Raw genomic sequence first — 22,369 nt, 5'->3', positions numbered from 1 at the left:
GCTCCCCGGGACAGGCCCCGAGCCCCGCGCTGCGGCTCCGGCTCCCGAGCACGGGCGGCGTCACACGCCGGGCACACCGGGCGGGCTGTCAGGGCTCCCGGGCCCCGGGAACAGCGGCCTGCACGCCTCGGCCCGGCCTCGGGACGCCGCGGCCGGGAGCGGAGCGGAGCGGAGCAGGTCAGGGCCGCGGTGCCGGCCCGGCCGCCCCGGAGCCCCCCCCCGCCCCCCCCGTACCTGCGCTCCCGGCCCGCGGCCCCTCCGCGCGGCGCGCGCCGCCCCAGCGCCGGCTGCGGCGGCCGCCCTGGCCCCGCCCCCTCGCGCCCCCCGCCAATCCCCGCCCGCGCCCCGAGTGACGCCGCGCCCGGAGCGCCCAATGACCTGCGGGGAACCCGCTGGCGTCGCAACGTGACCCCGGCTGGCAACAGGCGGCGGCCAATGGCGAGGGCGCACGAGCCCCGCCCCGGGCCGGAGCCCCGCCCTCCCCACACGAGGCCACGCCCCCTCGCTGAGGTCCCGCCCCCGGCCGAGCCCCCTCAGCGCCGGGGGACCCGCCCGGCCCCGCCCGGCCCCGCCCGGCCCGCGGAGCCCCGAGCCCCGAGAGCCCCGAGCCCCCAGAGCCCGGAGCCCCCAGAGCCCCGAGCCCGGAGCCCCCCGAGCCCCGAGCCCCCCGAGCCCGGAGCGCCCAGAGCCGCCTCCTCCGGCCCCCGCCGAGCCCCCGGGGAAGAGCCCTCTGGACCCGGCGCTCGTCCTCTGGAGGTCCGGAATTCCATCCCCACCTTCTTCTTCCACAGCCGTGCCTGGGAACAGAACTTTACGCACACACGGGATGATTTGGCAACCTTTATATCCACAATACATCATAACCATGCACAAAAATCGAGGGATGTGTGTATTTACAAAGTGAATTGCACTTAACACAGGAACCAGGGATAAAAGTAAATGAAAGGAACCTCTCCTCTGGGTAGCATAAAGGTCCAGTGCTATTTTTAGCCTACGAAGCCTGATAGACAACACTGCCGTGCATTATCTGACCAGTGTAAAATAGGAATTGCTGTTATTTATTGAAACAGTGCAGCCCTGCAGACAGTCATTCCACAGAAACGTTCCACAAATCACCATTCCAACTGTATTTCAGAGTCTGCAAGCCAAGAGAATCCACCCTTCAGCCCCAGCTCACTGTGTTTGACTTGAAGGACACTTAGTCTTCATCCTCAATTGTCTGATTTTTCTTAGTTGAAATTCAGGCCCCTGCCTTTAATACTGTTTGTTTAGGTTTTTATGAAGGAAAGAGGCCTCCCTAAGTGACCGAGTCGCTTCATTGGGATCTTCTTTTCTTCTACAGAGTCCAGAACCTCTAAGTAAGTTCTTCCTTCATGCTTGGGAGGGAAACAATCACCAAGCCTTGGCAAGCCCCAGCCACAAACAGATCCCACCGACACCCTCTGGAGCAGTACAGAACGCAGAGATCAAAGCACCAGAGAGCAAAAATACCTCCTGCACATTTTTCCAACAGCTTTTGGTAAGTGACTGATTCAAATAAAGGCACAGATCAACCCCTACCACGCCCAAGCCAAGAGCACTCTGCCCATCCCCAGCCCTTCCACGCACTGGGGGGGTCACAGAACAGCACCTGAACAGGGGCATCTCTGGGATGCACCATCTTTCTGAACTAACCTGTCACAGGGGCAAGAAGGCACTGAAGTGCCTTTTCCTCCTACCAAATGTTGACTGTCTCCGCAGCACACACTAAAATCTCTTTAACAAAGCCCCAAGCAGTCACTTTGCAACTGGATTTTCACAAGTACAGAGCTTTAAAACTTCCCTGTGAACAAAACTTCCTTGTCCCATGCAGGCTCCAACTCTCAGTGGAGATCCCAGACTAACTCACCTGTCTGTAAGCACTGGCTCAGCAGGAAGAGGTCTGATTGATTCAGTCCACCCAAGGAATTCATTTTACCAATTAGCTGTTTGTGTGCTCAGGACCAAATCACTTTTATGTGTGAATTTTGGTCTTCATCCTCCCCATCACTAACAGGAGAGACAGCAGGACACTCTTGCCTAGTTCTGTGTTAAAGGATCTGTTCTAGATACCAGCAGGAGCCTTGGGCTGATGTTTGTGTTACTGACCCAGGGCTTTGTAGTGTTATCTTCCAATAGTTTAAAGGAAAGTCATTCTCAACATCCAAGTAAAGCAAGCAGAGCACACATTCCTTCTTTCACAGGCAGCTTTCCTGTCACCAGGAGTTTTACATAAGCCAAATTCTTCCCTCAAATCCCTTCTGGCAGATGGAAGAGAGATGGAACCTTTTCTCTTTTCCTGACAGTAATACTGAGAGACACAGAGCCAGCAAAGCTGCAGGATGAAGCAGTCCAGGTGAGGTTACACATAACCAGTCATTTTCACAACAGGAAAACACAGTTGAGGACTCTGGGCTACTGGAGAGTTTCTCTGAATGTCAGACAGCTCTGCAGCAGCTCCAGCTTCCTCAGGATTCCTCCAAGTCTTCCCCTTGGCAACTCCAGCAATTCCACCACAAGTGGGCTGGGTTGTGGGTGAGTTTCTGAGGATGCACAATGCTTCAGCAGGACACCAGGAACTCCAGATCAAAAGCATTTTCCCTGGGCTGTGCACAGGATGGTGGTTTAACCAGGCAGAACTGGCCCACTGTCCTCTTTCCTGTTGGCACTAACAGCCCTGTGCTCAGGGCTAGACATGGACCTTTCACTGGGACTCTGAGGCAAAGTTTAGAGTCTTCCACAATGTCAAAGGCTAAAGAAAATCTCTTAAGAAACAAGGAAGTGACTAAACTGCCTCTCAGCTTCTTACACCAGACCAGACTGATTCTGGAAACTTCATGTTAAGACCAGGACTTGCAGAGTAAGCACGTTAATACACCACCCTGAACTAATGGGTCTTCTTGCCAGCACAATTCCTCCTCATGCTATCCAAGTAATTTCTTTATAAAAAGTGTATTCAAAAATTAAGGAGCTCAGCTCCACTAATGTCCACTTGTTCTTGAATGAAGTATTTTCAATATTTCAGAATTTTCCATTCTCTCACTGCCAGCTGCCTAAACACTGACTGCATGTTATATTCTGGTCTAGGACCACCAAAAAGGAGACAACCCAACTCCCACCTTCTCTCAACAGAATGCTACTGAAGTAAATACCAAGTGTTGAAAGTGCTTCCCAAACTAGGACACCCTTAGGACGGAGCACTGTGATGCCTAAAGAGGAATTCATATCCTCATTCAAGGGGACCAGGCTGCAAGAATGCACCCCTTCCCCCTGAATGTATCCTCCAAACAAAGGTGAAGAGTGGAAGTGCCAGGCACCATGTGCATCCTGTGCTGTGAGCTGCAGCCCTCTCAGTGTATACAGTACAAAATTAAAGGCATTGGTCTGGAAACCTTATGAAAGAAAAGCCATCAGAGTTAACCGCCCTTAATTTTATTACGTAACCAGACAGAACAGTTGAGACTGGAATGTCAGATTCCCCCTTCAAGCACAATTCACAGTTTCATATTTGCTTTGTATCAGAAAAGAAATATCAACTCACTAATATGCAGCTGGGATTCATCCAGTGAGGTACAGGCTCAGAATACAGAGCAAAAACTCACTGCAAACGGCTCCACGAGCCCTCAGGGAGCAGCAGATGGTCTCCAGCTCTTCCTTCAGATCATTTCACCCAGTATGTGCCACCAGAACATTCAGCAGATACCGGAGGGGATGCAAGTGTGCAAGAGCCAGTGAGTGATGAGAAGCCATCAGAGAAGATTTGCACAAGCAAGCAAGAGACTGACTACACAGAGTTGTGGTAACATTCTTCCCATTCAGCACAACAAAGAATTAGAGTAGTTAGCCCTGCTGATGACAAATCTGTTACATCAGTGGAGTACAATCGTTTAAGAATTACAGTCTGCAGTTCAGTAAAACAGTAAGAGGAAAACAACAGGTTAGTAGTTATTATGTGAAATCCTAATATGCATTTTACCAGAGGTCAATAGTGAAAGATCATGAAGAGAAAATTCCAGGTGCTATGGATCTGCAGAAGTTTTACAAAATGTATAAAGTATCGTGTTTCTCTACAACAACCAAAACCCTTACAAGTGCAGGTATATACGTGACATGAAAATATTGCTTCACTCACTCAAACAGGGGCAGGAGAGATCTAGAGAAAAAGCAGCATGCAAAAAACCCTGGAACTAGAGCAGATCCTGCTTTCAGACACTGACCTACAGTACAAAAGAAGCCTACTCATACAGGTTGCAAAAGGTTTCTGAAATCAATACGCTGGCACTTACTGTACAATAATGTTAACTGATTAACATAAGCTATGAATAAATATTAAGCCACTTCATAAAGCCTGCACAGGCATTCATGGTGGCAGAGAAAGCAATGCAGACATACTTCATTGTTCCCAAATAAAACAAGAATAGAGAAAGATTTCCCAAGCAGGAAACAGTAAACTACACAGCCAGACTAACTGTATTAGGGGTAATTACAGAATAAGTAATGTTATTTTCAACAGCTTTCTTATGTGTGTGCAGCCACTAAAATCCTCACTGTGAGACTTTATCAGGACAGAAAACAGAGCATTTGGTAGGATAGCTAGTTTAATTTCTCCCCCATGTTTACAGAAACACAAGAAAAAAAAATATCTGACTATGGGAGGAAAAAACCTTGTCACCTAAATGTAGTTATTTCTTCAACTGTTAGAGTCAAGTCCCCATGGTTCCTTTCCCAAAAATAAACAACAACTAAAAGAAAAAACAAAAACAAACCCCAAACCACCAAACTCAAAAAAAAAAAATGCCCAACAAAACCAAAACAAACCCATTTGAGAAGAGTGTTCCATGGGATAATATCCAGCAGCAGATGTTCCAACACAAACATGTCTATCAGATCAGTGACTACATTTCAAGCCCAAAAGTCACCACATGGAAGGGGTTTCAGAGGCAGGGGGATGTTAGCCCTACAATTAAAGCTCTAACATGAGAGGGGAGATTCAGGAATGGAGCAAAAGGAGGGAGGGGGGAGTCACTGAATCACAGGAGATAAGAAGTGCACACAAGTTTCTAAATGAAGCACAGACGAAGTGAAGGGCACGAGAGTCATCTACAGAAGGTCACAGGTTCTGACAGCACTGGAGTTTGTTGGATTTCTGTCCGTCGGTGGTGGGTGGGACGCTGATGTCGACGACGTTGTTGCCGGGAGACTCGTCGTGCGCGGACCGGTCGGCGATTTGCTTCTGCGACACGATGCGGTAGATTTCTGCCAGAGAACACAGGGGTTAGAGCCTGCAGGGCACGGGCCAGCCTGACCAACAACGTGCTAGAACCCGAGAACGAGAACATTTAACCAGGGAATCTAGTCTGACCAGATGTGACGTGTAACATCTGGCTGGCTTCTCCGGCTCTGGAATGGATAAGCCGGCTCAGTCTGGATAAGTTATTAAGACAATAGTCCTCGCTGTCTTCCACAACAGCACTTCCCATCCCGCTCTTTTTCAATGACTCCATGAACATGGAGATTATTAAAAGGGGGTTTTAAATTGGAAAGGAGCAGGAATGCTCATTTCTAAACAGAGAATCCCAGAATCATAGCATCCCAGAATCATAGCATCCCAGAATCACAGCATCCCAGAATCACAGCATCCCAGAATCACAGCATCCCAGAATCACAGCATCCCAGAATCACAGCATCCCAGAATCACAGCATCCCAGAATCACAGCATCCCAGAATCACAGCATCCCACAATCACAGCATCCCAGAATCACAGCATCCCAGAATCACAGCATCACAGAATCACAGCATCACAGAATCACAGCATCACACAATCACAGCATCACACAATCACATCACACAATCACAGCATCCACAACACAGCATCATCACAGCATACACAACCCAGCATCACACAATCACAGCATCTCAGACAGCATCACACAATCACAGCATCACCAATCACAGAATCCACACAATCACAGCATCCACAATCCCAAGCATCACACTAATACACCATCACAGCATCATCACAATCACAGCATCCCAGCATCCCACAATCACAGCATCCCACAATCACAGCATCACACAATCACAGCATCACACAATCACAGCATCACACAATCACAGCATCACACAATCACAGCATCACACAATCACAGCATCACACAATCACAGCATCACACAATCACAGCATCACACAATCACAGCATCACACAATCACAGCATCACACAATCACAGCATCACACAATCACAGCATCACACAATCACAGCATCACACAATCACAGCATCACACAATCACAGCATCACACAATCATAGAATCAGCTGGGTTGGAAGGGACCTCCGAGATCATCAAGTCCAACCCTTGATCCACAACTGCTGTGGTTACTAGACCATGGCACAAAGTGCCACATCCAGTCTCTTTTTAAAAATCTCCAGGGACAGAGAATCCACCACTTCCCTGGGCAGCCCATTCCAATGGCTGAGCACCCTCTCTGTAAAGAAATTCTTTCTAATATCCAACCTAAACCTCCCCTGGCACAACTTGAGACCATGCACTCTTGTCTTGCTGATGGTTGCCTGGGAAAATAGACCAACCCCCACCTGGCTCCCCCCTCCTGTCAGGGAGTTGCAGAGAGTGAGGAGGTCTCCCCTGAGCCTCCTCTTCTCCAGGCTGAACAGCCCCAGCTCCCTCAGCCTCTCCTCACAGGACTTGTGCTCCAGTCCCTTCCCCAGCCTAGTTGCTCTCCTCTGGACCTGCTCTAGCACCTCAATATCCTTCCTTTCTTTTTGTTCAAAAAAAGAGGGAAACATACTCTAGAAATGCCAATCACCAGGATGCTGGGAAACGTCCTGCACAGCAGCAGTGACACTTCCCTGCTTCCCACCTCAGCTCCTGGGAAGCTGCTACCACCAAAGAACAGCAACGCTCCTCCCTGCAACAAATCAGTTTCCCCACTTATAACAGGAAAAAGCCACATGGATCCATAAAATCCCACGTTGATCCAAATTAATTCGTTTGACTCAAATTAGTTTATGCCTGAAAGCACACAGACCCACAAAGCTGCAACTGCTGAAGAGAGGCTGCCAGTTTAAAAGCTTTCAGAAACAAACCATTTCAACTTGCATGGTTAGTAGAAATAATATAAGTTGAGAGGTTTTTAAATTACTTATTTCACTGACTAAAGCCTGTGTTCCAACTTCCCTCCATTGTGAAACAGGAAAAGGGCAAGTACCTCCCTGGAAGTCTGTGGTAAATATTATGGTCACATTCATGCAGCCACAGCCCCAAAACAGCAACACACGGAGCCTTTAGTAAGGATTAAAAATCATGGGGGGCTGTACAGGGATGGTTTGTGGTGGGTTTTTGTTAGGTTTGGGTTTTTTTTTTAAAGAAGCTGCATGTATCTATGTTGTTTGAAATGGAAACCTTTAACCCAAGGCCATTCTCTTTGCCACTGGCTGCCTACAGCTCTCTGCTGAAAGGGATGAGGAGAGCTGTTCAGAGGCAGTCACATCCTCTTTCTTTCCTGCTCAGTGCTGTATTTGAATACAAGCTGTTCCGAGTCATTGCCAAGCCCCCTCTGCTTTGGGGTAGCACCTCTTTGGGGTGTTTTGTGGGTTTTTTCTTCCAGTCTTTAGTGATCTCAAACGAGTGGCCAGTAAGGAAACTCCTGCCCCGCTGTTCCCACCCTCTTCCCTCCTCCAAGTCTGCTGCAGTGGTTCCCAACTCACTGCTCTACACAGCACATTTTCCCAAGTTTCTTCTCCTCTCAGAAGGATGATTCTCCCCCAGGTAAACACTTCAGGAGTAGCCTTTTCAGGACTAATCAGTCCTGAACCACACACTACCTGAACTGGACAATCTCAACACTTTTGGGAGTCCAGGATGCTGCCAAGAGAGAGGGGGTTGAGTTCAGGCCTGACCTCAGCTTGACTCCTATCACAGCACCAGGGCTCTCCTAGAGCAGCCTCAGGCCAGCTTCTCTACCCAGGGTCAGTCTCAGGACCACACTGCAAGGGCAGACAGGATGGATGGTGACTGATGAACTATGCTCAGAGCACTAAAACCACGGACACTGTCTCAAAGTGCCGGGGAAGTTGTCTCAGATCCAGCCAAGGGTCCCAATCAGCAGTGAATCACTTCCAGCACCAGCAGCTCTGCCTCACTCTCCAGTTGCTTCACCAGGAGCTCCAATAACACAAATCTTGCGGGGCAGCAAAGACACCCCATTCCTAGTCTGTCAAGCTCTTTACTTACAGAACCAGCTTGGCTACCCTTTTTCTCCTGCCTGCCTCTTCTTGGGCACCTTGGGGTCAGAATTGGGGGTGTTCAGGTTAGAGAAGGGAAGGCTCTGGGGAGACCTTATTGAGAACTTCCAGCCCCTAAAGGGGCTCCAGGAGAGCTGGAGAGGGACTTTGGACAAGGGCCTGGAGGGACAGGACACAGGGAATGGCTTCCCACTGACACAGGGCAGGGTTAGATTGGGGAGAAATCCTTCCCTGTGAGGGTGGTGAGGGGCTGTCCCAGGTTTCCCAGAGAAGCTGTGGCTGCCCTATCCCTGGAAGTGTCCAAGGCCAGGTTGGATGGGGCTTGGAGCAACCTGGGCTAGTGGAAGGTGTCCCTGCCCATGACAGGGACTGGAACAAGATGAGCTTTAAGGTTCCTCCCAACCCAAATAATTTTGAGATTCTATGATCTTCCTCTAATTGCAACACATTTCTGTTACTAACAGACTTAGTGACCTCAATACTTTCTAGTGTTTCCCTGCACACCCCTGCAAAAGGATCCCAAAAGAGCTTGCCTTCAGAATTCACCTTATTAATGCTCAGCTTTTTTTCCAGTAATAGACTCTCACTGATACATAATCAAGAAACAGTAAGGCAAAGCCAGTTTTTTTGGTCAGCATCCAATAAGCAACATAGACCAGACACTGCTCCATAATCAAGTAGAACCAGAACAAAGGCCTGTTCTTGTTTAACTGAAATCGATATCTGGTCAAAGAAAGCTCAGAAAATGCCCATCTTGAGATGTTGTGGGACATGCAGATCAAGCACAACTTTACAAAAGAGTTTAGAGGGACAAGACTATAGAGGCAGTTAATTGGCCCAGAATTCAGCTCTAGTAAGGAATTGGATCTTGTCAGCTCTTCATGTTCACTGTATGGACCTTAAAGAGTTTTTCAAGAGACAGAACAAACACACTGATAAATTGTCCCCTCTATAGACAAGATTCAGATCTCTTGGCATAGACAGAAATAGAGCAGTAAACCAATACCTGCCTGATCTCCCTCTTCCTATTCAGATAAGACTTTTAAGGGTTCTTTGCCAATTACTTTTTTCAGAGTGGGACACTGCTTTGAAATATCAGCTTCACAGAATCACAGAACAACTGGGGTTGGAAGGGACCTCTGGAGATCATTCAGTCCCACCCCCTGCCAAGGCAGTCACGGGGAGCTGGTGACACAGGAACACGTCCAAGTGGATTTGGAATGTCTCCAGAGAGGGAGACTCCACATTCTCTCTGTGCAGCTGTTCCAGTGCTCTGCCACCCTCCATGGAAAGAAGTTCTTCCTCATGTTGAGGTGGAACTTCTTGTGTTTGAGTTTATGGCCACTGCTCCTCAATGCTCATTGCTGTCTCTGGGCAGCACTGAAAAGAGTCTGGCACCATCCTCTGACAGCCCTTGGAGATATCTGGATGGACTGATGAGGATACCTCTCAGCCTTCTCTTCTCCAGACTAACCAGGCCCAGCTCCCTCAGTCTTTCCTCAGAAGGGAGGGGCTCCAGACCCTTCACCATCTTTGTGGCTCCACTGGACCCTCTCCAGGACCTCCTTGTCTCTCTTGTCCTGCAGAGCCCTGACCTGGACACAGCTCTGCAGATGTGCCTCCCTAGGGCTGAGCAGAGGGGCAGGATCCCCTCCCTGACCTGCTGCCAATGCTCCTCCCAGGATCCCACCAGCCCTCCTGGCCCCAGGACACACGGCTGGCTCATGCTCAGCTTGTCACCCACCAGGACCCCCAGGTCCTTCTCCGCAGAAGACGCTGTTGGTGCACAGTCCCCTACAACCCCTGCCACCAGCTGAGAACAAGAGTTCAGTGCTGTGACAAAAGCACCAGTTTGCTCTGGTGCAAGAGAAGACATTGGAACATTTAACTTCCCAGCAGGGCTGTGGCTTCACTGCTGAGATTTTGTGCAGGCACAAAACTACTACTACTACTCCTTTACAACAGTGCTGTGGCAAAAGCTTGAATTTATGGAACACCAGGAGATAGAAACCCTGTCCTTGGGCAGAAAGGTATGTGTGCAGTGGGAGGCAGAACACAAAGGTAAGATTAGAAGGCCTGGAAACTAACCATCATTCCCAGCATTCATTTCCAAAACATTCCAGATAACTGCAAAACGTGCCCATGAAGAAGATCCACCACCTCAGGAGCTCCTCTGAATCCTCAACAAACCCTACCTGTAAGGATGTTCTTGAAGGCTTCTTCTACATTTGTTGAATCCAGAGCAGATGTTTCAATAAAAGATAAATTATTTTTTTCTGCAATAAATAAAAAGTTGTTCAGTTAAAAACTTTAATAACCCTTTATTTCACCTTTACTTTGAGGTTTTTACCTTTATTTTTAGGCCACATCAGCCAAGGCACAGTTGTTTTTCCTTTTCCCTGTTACACAAGGAACACTTTGTTACACATTTAGCTGCTGTGTTTCAGCAACATCTCCTTTGCCCACAGTGTGAGAACATTTTCCACTGCAGCCCTTGCTCAGTCAAGCAACACAAAATATCATTCTCCTCTGGCTACAGATCACACCCAGAAGTACCTTGAGCAAGAGCCCTGGCAAAAGCAAGTCAGCTGCCACAGAGCCACACTTCTCCTCTGCCACCCCAGAAAGATCAACAGACCTACACTTTCCTAACCAGACCACTGCCAAATCACCAGAACCCCCTGTAAGACAGTCCATTTGCTTCTTTCCTCTTACAGTGCAAAAGATTTTTTTTTTATTAGAAAAGAACGTGATTGACACCCAAACTTCACACCTACAATGGTTCTGTCCCATCTGCCCAGGAACAGGCAAATGTTTCAGCCACAGAACTTAAACAGCAGCACCAGGACCACTGCTAGCAATTTAAAACAGCCTTAGTAGAAAGTCAGGGGCAAAAAATAAGAAGCTGAACCAAGTGACCAAACTAATAGGCTATTTGGGGCACACACCAACCTGTTTTGCTTCTCTCAGATAAATGTCACTTCTCATTCATCTGAAAATATGAAGTGGTTTTATGACCCACAGGGTACTCACTTACCAGCAAACTTCAGAGAGCATGTTTAAGCAAGCCCTGGTAATATTTCTAGAGGTATTTTAAAGGCTGTACTTCTAAATTCCACCTCCAAGCTTGACAGCCCCACAGAAGTCAGCTGAATGTCCCCAGGCCTTTAGGGGCCAAAGAGTATTTGACCAGTGCTCTGACAGGTAAGGAAGGGAGAAGATGACACTACTCTGTGCATCAGTGCTCTGGAGCAGAAACCAGCCCATCTAGGAGAAGGTTCAGCATTCATTTGCAGCTGTGCACACTGATATCTACTCAGCAGAACCAGGCCTCTAGGAAGGAAGGAAAGATATTTTGTGTTGTGGTATTTTTTGTTTCTATTGTGGCATTTTCTCTTCTAAATGTTGTTTGCTGTTTCTAGCCTCGTTAGAGGAAGTGTTTAATCTCCAGCTATCAGGCAGCTCAAGGACAGGGTTTCAAAAATATGTAGCACCACTAGATTTAAAAAAACAACAGAGAAACCCAAACCAAAAATAATGATTTAAAAAAAACCCAAAACAACACATAACAACAAAAAAATAAAAATCCAAACCACACGCAAGTTAACCAGACAAGTTATTTTAACTTAAAAAAAAAAAAAAAAAAATAAATTTTTTAAAGAGTCTGGCACCATCCTCTGACAGCCCTTGGAGATATTTGGATGGACTGATGAGGACACCTCTCAGCCTTCTCTTCTCCAGACTAACCAGGCCCAGCTCCCTCAGTCTTTCCTCAGAAGGGAGGGGCTCCAGACCCTTCACCATCTTTGTGGCTCTGCTGGACCCTCTCCAGGACCTCCTTGTCTCTCTTGTCCTGCAGAGCCCCGACCTGGACACAGCTCTGCAGACGTGCCTCCCTAGGGCTGAGCAGAGGGGCAGGATCCCCTCCCTGACCTGCTGCCAATGCTCCTCCCAGGATCCCACCAGCCCTCCTGGCCCCAGGACACACGGCTGGCTCATGCTCAGCTTGTCACCCACCAGGACCCCCAGGTCCTTCTCCGCAGAAGATGCTGTTGGTGCACAGTCCCCTGCAACCCCTGCCACCAGCTGAGAACAAGAGTTCAGTGCTCTGACAAAAGCACCAGTTTGCTCTGGTGCAAGAGAAGACACTGGAACATTTAACTTCCCAGCAGGGCTGTGGCTTCACTGCTGAGATTTTGTGCAGGCACAAAACTACTACTACTACTCCTTTACAACAGTGCTGTGGCAAAAGCTTGAATTTATGGAACACCAGGAGATAGAAACTGAGCTGGCAGAGCAGGTGGGCCCATGCCCCACGGGTTGCTGATGGCCCTGCCCGGGTACCAACCTGCGAAGGCGCGGGCCTCGTCGGTGGGCACGGCGCGGAGGTGGCGCAGGTCGCTCTTGTTGCCCACCAGCATGATGACGATGTTGTTGTCGGCGTGGTCCCGCAGCTCCTTCAGCCAGCGCTCCACGTTCTCGTAGGTGAGGTGTTTGGCAATGTCATAGACCAGCAGAGCCCCCACAGCACCCCGGTAGTACCTGCAACCACGAGGCACAGCCCTTTACAGAGAGCTCGGTCCCAGGCGCGCCGACAAACCTGGCACCTGGCTCTGCTACGCTGGTTTCCACTTTGGAAAAAGTTGTGCTGGTTAAAAGTACTGCCGTTGGTTGTTTGTTATTTTTTTTAAACCCAAAACCAAGTTCCAAACACAGCTTTTTTTTTTCCTCTAATGGCATTTCTAAAAAAACCCAGTGTATGTAGCAAAATGCTGGAGAGCCTGCAGAGGCCAGCACGTTTTCAGTCTGCTCAGACAGTGGGCACAAAAACCCACCATTTCAGAATTGGTACTGCTGGGACGTTTTGTGAAGTCACAACTTAACCTTCTACTAGGAAAACAGTCCTTAGTAAAATGTCAGTACTTGCTCCTGATCCTTCAAATATCTCCTGCCTCTCTTACAAATTAAAGAGGAGACTCTGGGCTTCATTGTCACCACCCACACTTGATCCAAGAACAGAGTTTGCTCCCTCAGGGCAGGTTTGGGCCCATTTCAGCACAAGCCAAGGGCTCAGCACAGCACAAGCCAATCTGTGTCATCAATCCTATAATGCCCATATCTCTCTTCCACACAATCCTACCAGCACCTGTCTGACATGTTGTTGAACCAAGTCAGGGCACCAAGTCAGCAGAAAACATTCCCTTGTCCCTGCTGGCCGAGCAGGCAGAACTGGCTGAGCCATGTGTGGAGCAGGAGCTCGTGCCAGCACAGAGGAGAAGCAGGATCACAGGGCTGCAGCTGCACTGGTTCCCAGCAGCCAAGCCTGTTGTTGTTGAACCAGACTCAGCAACAGTTTTTACAGCAGAAAGAACAATTCAAGGGTCACAAAAAAATCCTGGAAACCACACTAATAGTTCTGGAAAATATGCAATTTGAAATTGCCACTTACATCTGCTTCTGCACTGCTTTGGTTCTGCAACCCTTTCCCTATAGATTGCTCCCTATGGGCTCCAGGTTCTCCTGGTTTTCTCCTATCTTGACAAAGTTCCCCTTACCTTGAGTTTAATGAAAGTGGCTCAACCTGTGCATGACTCAGAAACAGGTTTTTACCTTTAGAAACTGATACACCTCTGTAACATAACAAAAAATCAACTCACTGATCAGAAGATGCCCTGGAGAACCAGGCCTGACCAGAGGGTTTGCTTTTTGTCCTCTGCCAGACAATTTTACCTGCATAGAAACAGGTACACCCAGAGGTACATCTTAAGGCACCCTGTGGATTAACAAGGTGTCATAGGTGAAAGCTTCTCACCACCCTGTCCTAACCAGGGATGTGCCTGATGCTGCACAGTCAGCACTATCACAGTTGCCTTCCTACTTCCTGGCTATTCAGCGTGTGCCTGGACCTCATTTTCAGGGCTGTGACTAATTTAAAGTCATTGAGATTTCAAAGGACTTTGTGGCTGCAGACTGTCCTAAAAATACCACCAATCTCAAGACTGAGGGGGCAGCAGAGACCCCATGCCACAGGTGTTACAGTAACCCACTGTGCCTGGACCAAAACTTGATGCCAACAGTACCCAGCTTCCATCCAAAATGACACTCACCCCACCTGATGAACACAGCACATCCAGGGCAGACAAAAAACCACATCACAAGACTCCAACAGAATCTCCCACACTTTTGATTTAAGCTATCATTTGCTTCTATAACAGTAACTTGAGAATCTAGAAACTACTTTCGTTATATTAACCAAGGAACACGACAAAAGTATTTGCTACCTTACGAGTGGGATCCACACTGGAGCCTGTCGTCATGATCTTGTCACACGTCCCAAACACGTTTCATTAATTCTCTACCCATAAATTTATCTGCAGCACCCCTGCTAGAATCCTCCTGAGCAGAGGCAGGGTACTCACGCTGAGGTGATGGCGCGGTATCGCTCCTGTCCCGCCGTATCCCAGATCTGTGCTTTTATCGTCTTCCCATCCACCTGGATGCTCCTGGTGGCAAACTCCACCCCAATGGTGCTCTTACTCTCCAGATTGAACTCATTGCGTGTGAAGCGTGACAGGAGATTACTCTTCCCAACTCCAGAGTCTCCAATCAACACAACTGAAAGGAGAGACATTATTTTCACAATTAATTCCTCGCCCCGGCGCTGACCCCGCGCAGCGGTGTGGCCTGGCAGGCAGCACCCTCAGCAACTGTGCAGCCACATAAACACAGGAGAGAGCTACAGGGACAACACCTCAGACTCTGCTACTCACAGCTTGCTTTCCTCAGCCCCAAAACCACCCCAAGCTGCTCTGTAGGTAGCAGCTGCTCAGTGCTCAGTACTTAGAGGTGGAAATGAGAAATTGCTCAGTACTTAGAGGTGAAAATGAGCAATTTTCAAAGCCAAAGGTGCTTTGGAGGCCCCAACCACCTCAGCAGGCAGAGATAGATGTCCCTTGCACACTCAACCTTTGGCAGAGGAAGGCTGCAAGCCACATTTTAAGAAACACTACAGCCATGGCAACAGGCCACTTGTCTGCCCAACAAAAGCCTCTGTACAGTATAAACCTACTCTATTTTTGTTAAAAACGCAAAACACCCAAGTAAACAATTATTTGCAGTTCCTGTTGGAGTCATACAGGGTGTTTTATTTCAATAATTTAATTCACAAATACGTTCACCACAAAAAGGGGGAAATAGGAGACATCTGATACCACAAGCAAGATACAAAGCAAAGCAGAACTTCATCCAGCAAAACAAGTTCTAGTAGGCTGCATGAGAAGTAAGAGATGAGCTAGAAGCTCTGCCTCCACACGCTGTGTTGCCATGTTAACAGAAAAATGTTAGTGCAGAGAGATCTTCAGCACACAAAGCCCAGAATTCCTGAAAGGAATTGTGAAAACAAAAGCTACATCTTGTGGTAGGAGGTTCCCTCTACTTTGGGGCTTATCAACAAGAGCAAGAAACAACTGACAGGAACAAGGCTGAAGCAGCTGAGCCACCCTCCCTTCGGCTCCACAAACTCTGTGTCACACACGCTTTGGAATTCAAGTGGCCTGGCTCAAGTAGAAGGAAAAAAGACAGCCAGTCTCTGGGAGCTTTCTTCAACCTTGGGAATATTCCTTACTTACGTTCAAAGTACAGATTTGCTGATCTCCCTCGTTCATATGATCTGTTTTTCCTACAGAAAAGCAGACACAGGCAAAAAACATTCCCAATCCCTCCACAATTACAGAAGAATCTTCTCATCGCACACTTCCAGAATGAGCTCACCAGCATTCTCCCAGGGCCAAGGATTGTACTTGTCTTTCAGTGTTATTACAGCTTTTCTCTGCTCAGGCCATTGTTTGAGGATGCAGCTCTGGCAGGGCCCTGCTCCAGCTCGCTGCCTCCCCGCCCCTGGAACACATTCCCGGGGCTGCTGCTGGACCCTGGCTCTGCTGCGACATGGGGGGTTGTTGAAACGCTCTGGATGGCCCCCCCAGCATCTCATCTGCCTGACAGCACAGACAGACAATTGTGTGAGCACAGCTGAACAGGCAAAACACAGCAGAGGCAGGAACGGGCAGCCAGCGGATCGGGGAAGGCACCACAACTCCCCAGCTGGGACAGCCCAAACCAGCTCTGCTCAGTGCCCTCCTGGGCAAACTGCCTGTACCATTTTTTAGGGTATGAGAACAGAGAGATAAAAAAAACCATTTTATTATGAGTTCTAACTCTAGGATTCTGTTAGCTTTATTTTCCAGACAAGCAGATTTTCATCACTAATTCCATGGGGTGTTCCAAGAACAGGCCAAAGGTCACCCATCTTGCACAGGGATCTGCTGGCTGGAGTAGGCTCTATCCTACAGCAAAGCCCTGACCATAACCAAAGGTAAGAACATCCACCACACAAGCTAGACCAGCTGGGAAAATCCCTGAAATTTTCAACTGTTTCTGAAGGAAGTTACCTTCCCACAAATTTGCAGCTGCAGAAAGCACAGCTGCCTCTCCAGGTTCTGGTTACCTCCCATCCTCTGGCATTTTAAAATTATCAGTTTTGGGCACAAACCTCATCAACAGCTCCCCAGTCATTAATTCCACCTGTCACAGGAAGAAAATTCCAGGGGTTCCACACTCCTGTGGCCAGTCACTCACAGGGTCCCTTCACAGGGCTGCCCCATGTTCCAGCAGAGCTTGTAGGAAGCATTTTTGAGAAGTTAAAGGAAGGCAACCAGATCCCAGCTCAATAAAGAACATTCTCTCTACCCTACAGTCTCCAAGTGCCTCTTGCTAATACTCAGTCTTGAGCATTAAATGAGTGTTTCCACTTTCAGGAGAAAGAGGCCAAGGCTGGAGGTCCCACATGCAAACACAACCCACAGACTTTTATTTTCTATGGGAGCTGAGCAACCTTCAACATACTGGACTAAGTGTTTAGATCTTGGGAAAGTTTCTAAATTTGGGAACAGGCCACCAGACAGCATTGCCTGTTCACATTCAGAGGTCATGACACAGGAGAAAAGAAAGTTCCAAAGGACAGCCAAGAGTCTCAACACTCCCTAAACACACCTCACCAGAACCGATGAATTCACTCCCCAAATGGCCCTTAGGGCCACACTGGTGATGGAAAGATGCCCTTGGAGGTGATCTGAACCAATAACTAGCAGCAGTCATCATCAGATGGCTCTAAAGACATAGACAAGCCTCGCTCAGCACCCTGTTTACATCCTGTCCTTTGGTCCTTCCTGATTTCTCCCTCCTCCAGCACCCTGTGCCAGTGGTGGGTTATTGTTCACCACGTTACCCATCCATCAACCCAGTCACCATCCACCAACTCACTCTGCCTCCCACGTCTGGCCAGGCCCCACAACACCCAGACCCAGAGCACAGTCCCACCATCCGACACCCGCCCCACACCTCGGGATCCTGGTACAAAGCAAGCAGAAGTCAGAATTCAAAATTTAGGGCAATACATTGTTAGTAAGAAAGGGAAAATCAACAGAACAAGTTTAGGATAGAGTTGTAAATACAGTACTTTATTAATCTGGAAAAAAAAGAATATATTCTTTCGAACAATCAAGGAAATTGAGACTCTCTCTAGCAGAGACCACCTAAGCAGAGTTCATGATAAATCTGAAGTACATAAGGTTGCCAGATATTGGTGACTAATAGGACACGCATTTGTTTTTAATAAGCACAGCCTTTGTTAGGCTGAGGCTCTAATCAGAGCAGTCTGAATTCCCACAAAGGTAAAAGAAAGCTCTTTTTCCTACCGCTGCTTTTCCCTGCCTTTTTGATGAGCCAGCACACATCTGCACAACCTCAAATTTAATTTTTAAAATTAAATTTTTAAAATAAAAACCGATAATAGCTAATCTTCAAGAGCAAAATTAACGTACAGATCACATTTTAATAGGTACAAGCCTTCCGATATTTTTAACAGTTATTTGAAGGTCATGAATTCAATTCCAGACCCATTCAAAACTCATCCTGAAAAGTTCCTGCTTTTTCACCGTCCCAGTTACAAAATTAACTGGGAGCAGAGCCCTGAACCGCTGGCTTTGCTGGGGTCACACCCCCCGAGCAGCCTCATTGCCCTGCCCAGCCCTGCACACACAGTTGGGTTCCTTCCCCCAAAGGTTGGCTCGGGCAATTTGGTAACAAACAGCATTTTGTTGTGATCAACAAAACAAGCAGTTCTGACTGTGGGGACACACACCAAAGAAGGGAGAATTTGGAATTAAGATAAAGAGGCACTAGTTCAGCAGAGCAGCTTTGACTATAACCACACTCACACCCACAGAGTGCCCCCAAACCTCCCACGTGCTGGTCCCAATAAACCAGTAACACTCGTCCAGCCCTGCTGGAATGGCCACTCCTGGAGCTCTCACTGATGGGCAGTGAGAACCAGGGAACACCAGGACCAGCTGCACACAGGAACTGCTGCTGCCAACTCCGTGGCCACTTTCACTCCAAAAAACTGATTTAGAGGCAGCATTTCCCACGAGAGAGCCTAACAATAAATGGGGCTCTTTGCCTTTTAAACATTTCATCAAGCTCATTAATATAATCCATTCTAAATGACAGAAGCTCCTGTACAAGCAGCTCCAGATCTTCCATTATATAAAAGTATAAGAACTGTGACTTTAGAGCACCACTGCAGTCATCTTAAATAAAATTACAACGCCAGGATGCAAACTGCTTAAATGGGTGCAAATGAAAAAGCTAAAATTAGAGTGCAGCCAAATTTCATTTAGAAACAGTGGTAGGGGAAATGGTCAAGCCTTAAATTAATAAACTTTCCCAGACTGAAACCCTCCTACATCACTATTTCTAACCCTGACCACTACATGTGACTGACAGAACTGACTTCAAAATCCATTTGTGTAGCTAAGAGGGAGTTGAACAACAAGCCAACCAAACTCTTGGACATTATTGTGTCCATTGCCCTTGATATTTAATTCCACTATTGAAGGAGGCAGAAGGGAAAGGAAAGGGAGTTGGTCCTGCAGCAGAGACCTCATCCCACTTGGTCCCATTTATATTATTTCTTGGCTAGTCCCAAAAAGTCTCAAAGGAAGGAAATAATGAGTAGATAGGAAAGGGTTTCTTTGTAGGCTTGATTATTTATTTCTTAAAAAACCATCCACACAATGACCCCTCCCAAAAGACAGCACAGAAAAGGACAATTCTCTCCCCCAGTTTTCACTAAGTGCTACAAAGTGTGCCAGCACCAGCCCAGCACAGATCCTGACCAAATGGCTTCAGGTTAAGTCTCGTTCCAGATAATATTAAAACCACATATCAAAGCAGCACCGAGTATTTTTAAAAGACAAATGCAGTTTTCCCTACCTAATTGGCTATTCACAGGAAGAAAAAAAGGAGTAAAATTTTTAGGCTTTCAAGTTCCTGGTTATTAAACCACCTGGGAAACAGACAGTGGAATGACTTCAGAAGGGAATTACTTTAGACCTAGACAGTTTAGCATATTTTTGGAGGTCGGTCTCCTCTTTACAGACGGAGAAAAAAATAAGGGGTTTTTCCCCTCACTGTCTTCAAGACTGTAAAACAAACACAGCAAACAGGCAAAGACATCCATAAAATATTTCCCACAGATTTGCTCTTTCCTTAGGTCCACAAGAAGAGTGGAATCACTGCTGCCCTTGCGAGGGTCCAGGTGTGTCCCGACATCAAACTCCTGCGAAATTGTCACGGCAGAGAGCGGCCCCCGCAGCCCCCTGAGCGCCCACCGACGGCACCACCAGCGCTGCCCTTACCAAGAACGAACTCTTGGGGGTGAAAATCAGGTTTCAGCCACTCTGCCATAGGAGAGACCTGGTGCAAAACCGGCCGGGAAACCGAAAGGTGAAGCGTTACACCCACCTGCGCTGCTCCTCGGGCCACACAGGCTGAGCTGGGGGATGCTCCGGGAAAAGGGTCAGCCCGAGGATCCGGACGGGCAGGAGCCCGGGCTGAGGAACCACCCACGGGACAGAAACCCCACGGGGGGATCCCCCGGAGCCAGCGCAGGAGGGCCAGCACGGAACCCTCACCCAGCCCTGGAGAGCCCGACACAGGAGCGGTAAAACCCCCACGGGCACAGCCAGACGAACGTCCTACGCTCCCGGGCTCGCGGGGCCGGCGCCCAGCGGGGCCCTGCCAAGGAGCCGCCACCGAAGCTGAAGTTTTTTCCAGCTGCGGCTCGACACCGGGCGATCTCCGGCCACCCCCGGCCCCGGCGGGCACCGCCCCGGCCCCGTCTCCCCCGGGAATCCCCGCGGCCCGGCCCAGGGCGGGGCGGGCAGGCCCGCGCCGCTCCCCGCCGCCAGGCCCGGCCGGGGGCCCGCAAGGCCGCCCCGCACATAGAGGCCGCGGCGGCCGCCCCGGAACCTTCACGGCTCGCGGTGCCGGGCGAGCCCCGCGCGGTGCCGGTGCCGCGGGCGCGGCCCCTCGGCGGTACCTTTGAACAGATAGTCGTACTCGTCGTCGCGGGTGCCCATGGCGATGGCGGCGCCGACCCTCTGCCTGCCCGGACCGACCGCGGCCCTGCCGGGGGGGGGCGCTGCCGCGCGGGCCAATCAGCGCCCGCCAGAGCCCGCAGGAGGCGGGCGCTGCGCCAGACCCATCAACGGCGGCCAATGGGCGGCGGGCGCGCCGCTGACTGGCGGGAGGCGCCGCCCAATCGAAGGAAGGCAGCTGGGGAGGGGGCGGGGCTTGAGTGACTGAGCCGGGAACCTGCGAGACGGGGCGGGGTCTGGAGCGGGTGGGGGCGGGGCTTGGCGGAGGGCAGGGGCGGGGCCGGGGGCGGGGCCGGGGCGGGGTTTGGTTGTGTCCGAGGGAGGGGGGTCACGGCGGGGTGGGGGGTCCTCGGGGGGTGTCACTCCCTTTGAGGGGGATGCAAAGGAATGGGGGTCACCCCGTGTGAAGGGGAACCTCTGGGCAGTGGGGGGTTCGCCCCGTTTGATTTAGAATGATCCCCCGATCGCTGGGGGGGTGGTGTTATCTCGTGGGGGGGGGGCCCTGCCCGGGGGTCAGCACAGCACAACAGGAGGGGGGGCTCGGGGCTTCCCCCTGGGGCCGCTCCCTGCCCCACCCCGCGCTCCCGGCCTCACCTTCCTGCCAAACACCGGCCGAAAAGGCTGTTCTGGCAAAAACATCCCCGCGCGGTGACACAATTGCTCAAGGGGAACATCTCTCCTTTTTTTCCCTGGCACGACTTGAGGCGATTTCCAGAGCGGAGCTGTGGCCACAGCCCTTCTCCTTCCCGACAGCAGCAACTCCTCCCTGGAGCGCAGTCCAGGGTGCAGGACCAGCCTCACGGAGCCGCTCGGGGAGCCCCCGGGTGTCCCCGCTGCCCCGGGGACCCCCTCCCGGTGACCTGTGCACACCGACCCCGTCCCTGCCCTGACGCCTGTGATTTGGGGTTGGACAAACCCTGATGGGGGGAAGCCGCCGCCTCCCTCCTTCCCTCTGGGATGTGCTGGGAAGCCGCTCTGCTCGGTGTTTCTCACTTTCCGGGCTGTGCTCGTCGCGGCACGTCTGCCCTACTTTCCTCCCCCGAGGAGTGTTTATCCGACTAAAGGATTAGTGGGTCTCCAATATCGCAGAGGAGCAGCAGCAAGGCTGAGACACGGGGGACGAAAAAGTTGGCTTTGCACCTTGGGAGATGCTCAGAGTGGGAGTGATGTCAGGGTGGGGAGAGGTTCAGATCCTCCAGGCTGCCCTCAGCTTCCCCCAGACACCCGAACACCCTGGACAGACGGGATCATGGTGTCCAAGGGGTCCCATTTCCCAAAACTGAGTGTTAATAATTGAGTAGGGGCAGCGAAGAGGCAGCAGCCAGACTGACAGTGCCTCAGCTCGGCAGGGTGTCCAGCTCAGTGACAGCCAGGCTGTTCATGGCTCAGTCTGAGAACCAGCACGCTGCAAACACACTGCAAGCCCACTGCCAGGGGTCAGGTGCCCGTGTGGCATATGAGGCAACGGAAGCAGCAGGGAAGGGAAGCCAAAAATTCATAGAACCAGTGGCCTGGGGAAGATTCCAGCTCCAGCCTAACAGTGGGTTGGGCCAGTTGTTCTGCTGTGACAGACAGTGATTGCTGGAGGAGTG

At 50.0% G+C, this 22,369-nt stretch overlaps 2 protein-coding genes across 2 annotated transcripts in view; both read right to left on the bottom strand.

The window, feature by feature from the left end:
* The window catches only part of MARCHF2 (membrane associated ring-CH-type finger 2), a 35,184-nt gene extending 34,913 nt beyond the window's left edge, over positions 1-271 (bottom strand). Inside the window, exon 1 of the mRNA XM_027742196.2 lies at positions 235-271. The gene's annotated coding sequence lies outside the window, so the exon portion shown is untranslated. The remainder of the gene's footprint in view (positions 1-234) is intronic.
* A 3,157-nt stretch (positions 272-3,428) lies between these two features.
* Positions 3,429-20,837, bottom strand: RAB11B (RAB11B, member RAS oncogene family). Its single transcript, XM_027742197.2, has 5 exons — positions 20,720-20,837; positions 14,700-14,895; positions 12,629-12,822; positions 10,476-10,556; positions 3,429-5,274 (listed from the first exon to the last, which is right to left on the bottom strand). The coding sequence occupies exons 1-5, from the start codon at positions 20,757-20,759 to the stop codon at positions 5,129-5,131; spliced, it is 657 nt and encodes a 218-aa protein (XP_027597998.1). The 5' UTR covers positions 20,760-20,837; the 3' UTR covers positions 3,429-5,128.
* Between the last annotated feature and the right edge of the window lie 1,532 nt (positions 20,838-22,369).

This window comes from Pipra filicauda, unplaced genomic scaffold, assembly GCF_003945595.2.
Source record: "Pipra filicauda isolate LSUMZ 115617 unplaced genomic scaffold, ASM394559v2 scaffold467_size714961_pilon, whole genome shotgun sequence".
Taxonomy (NCBI): Eukaryota; Metazoa; Chordata; class Aves; order Passeriformes; family Pipridae; genus Pipra; species Pipra filicauda.
This window is presented reverse-complemented; position numbering and strand designations above follow the sequence as displayed.

Bases quoted from the DNA above. Each gene is read 5' to 3' on its own strand.
- RAB11B (XM_027742197.2), bottom strand. From the start codon at position 20,759: ATGGGCACCCGCGACGACGAGTACGACTATCTGTTCAAAG. The intron at 14,896-20,719 runs GTACCGCCGAGG...CTCTCCTTTCAG, and splicing joins GTACGACTATCTGTTCAAAG to TTGTGTTGATTGGAGACTCT. The intron at 5,275-10,475 runs GTAGGGTTTGTT...GTTCTCTGGCAG, and splicing joins CTTCAAGAACATCCTTACAG to AAATCTACCGCATCGTGTCG.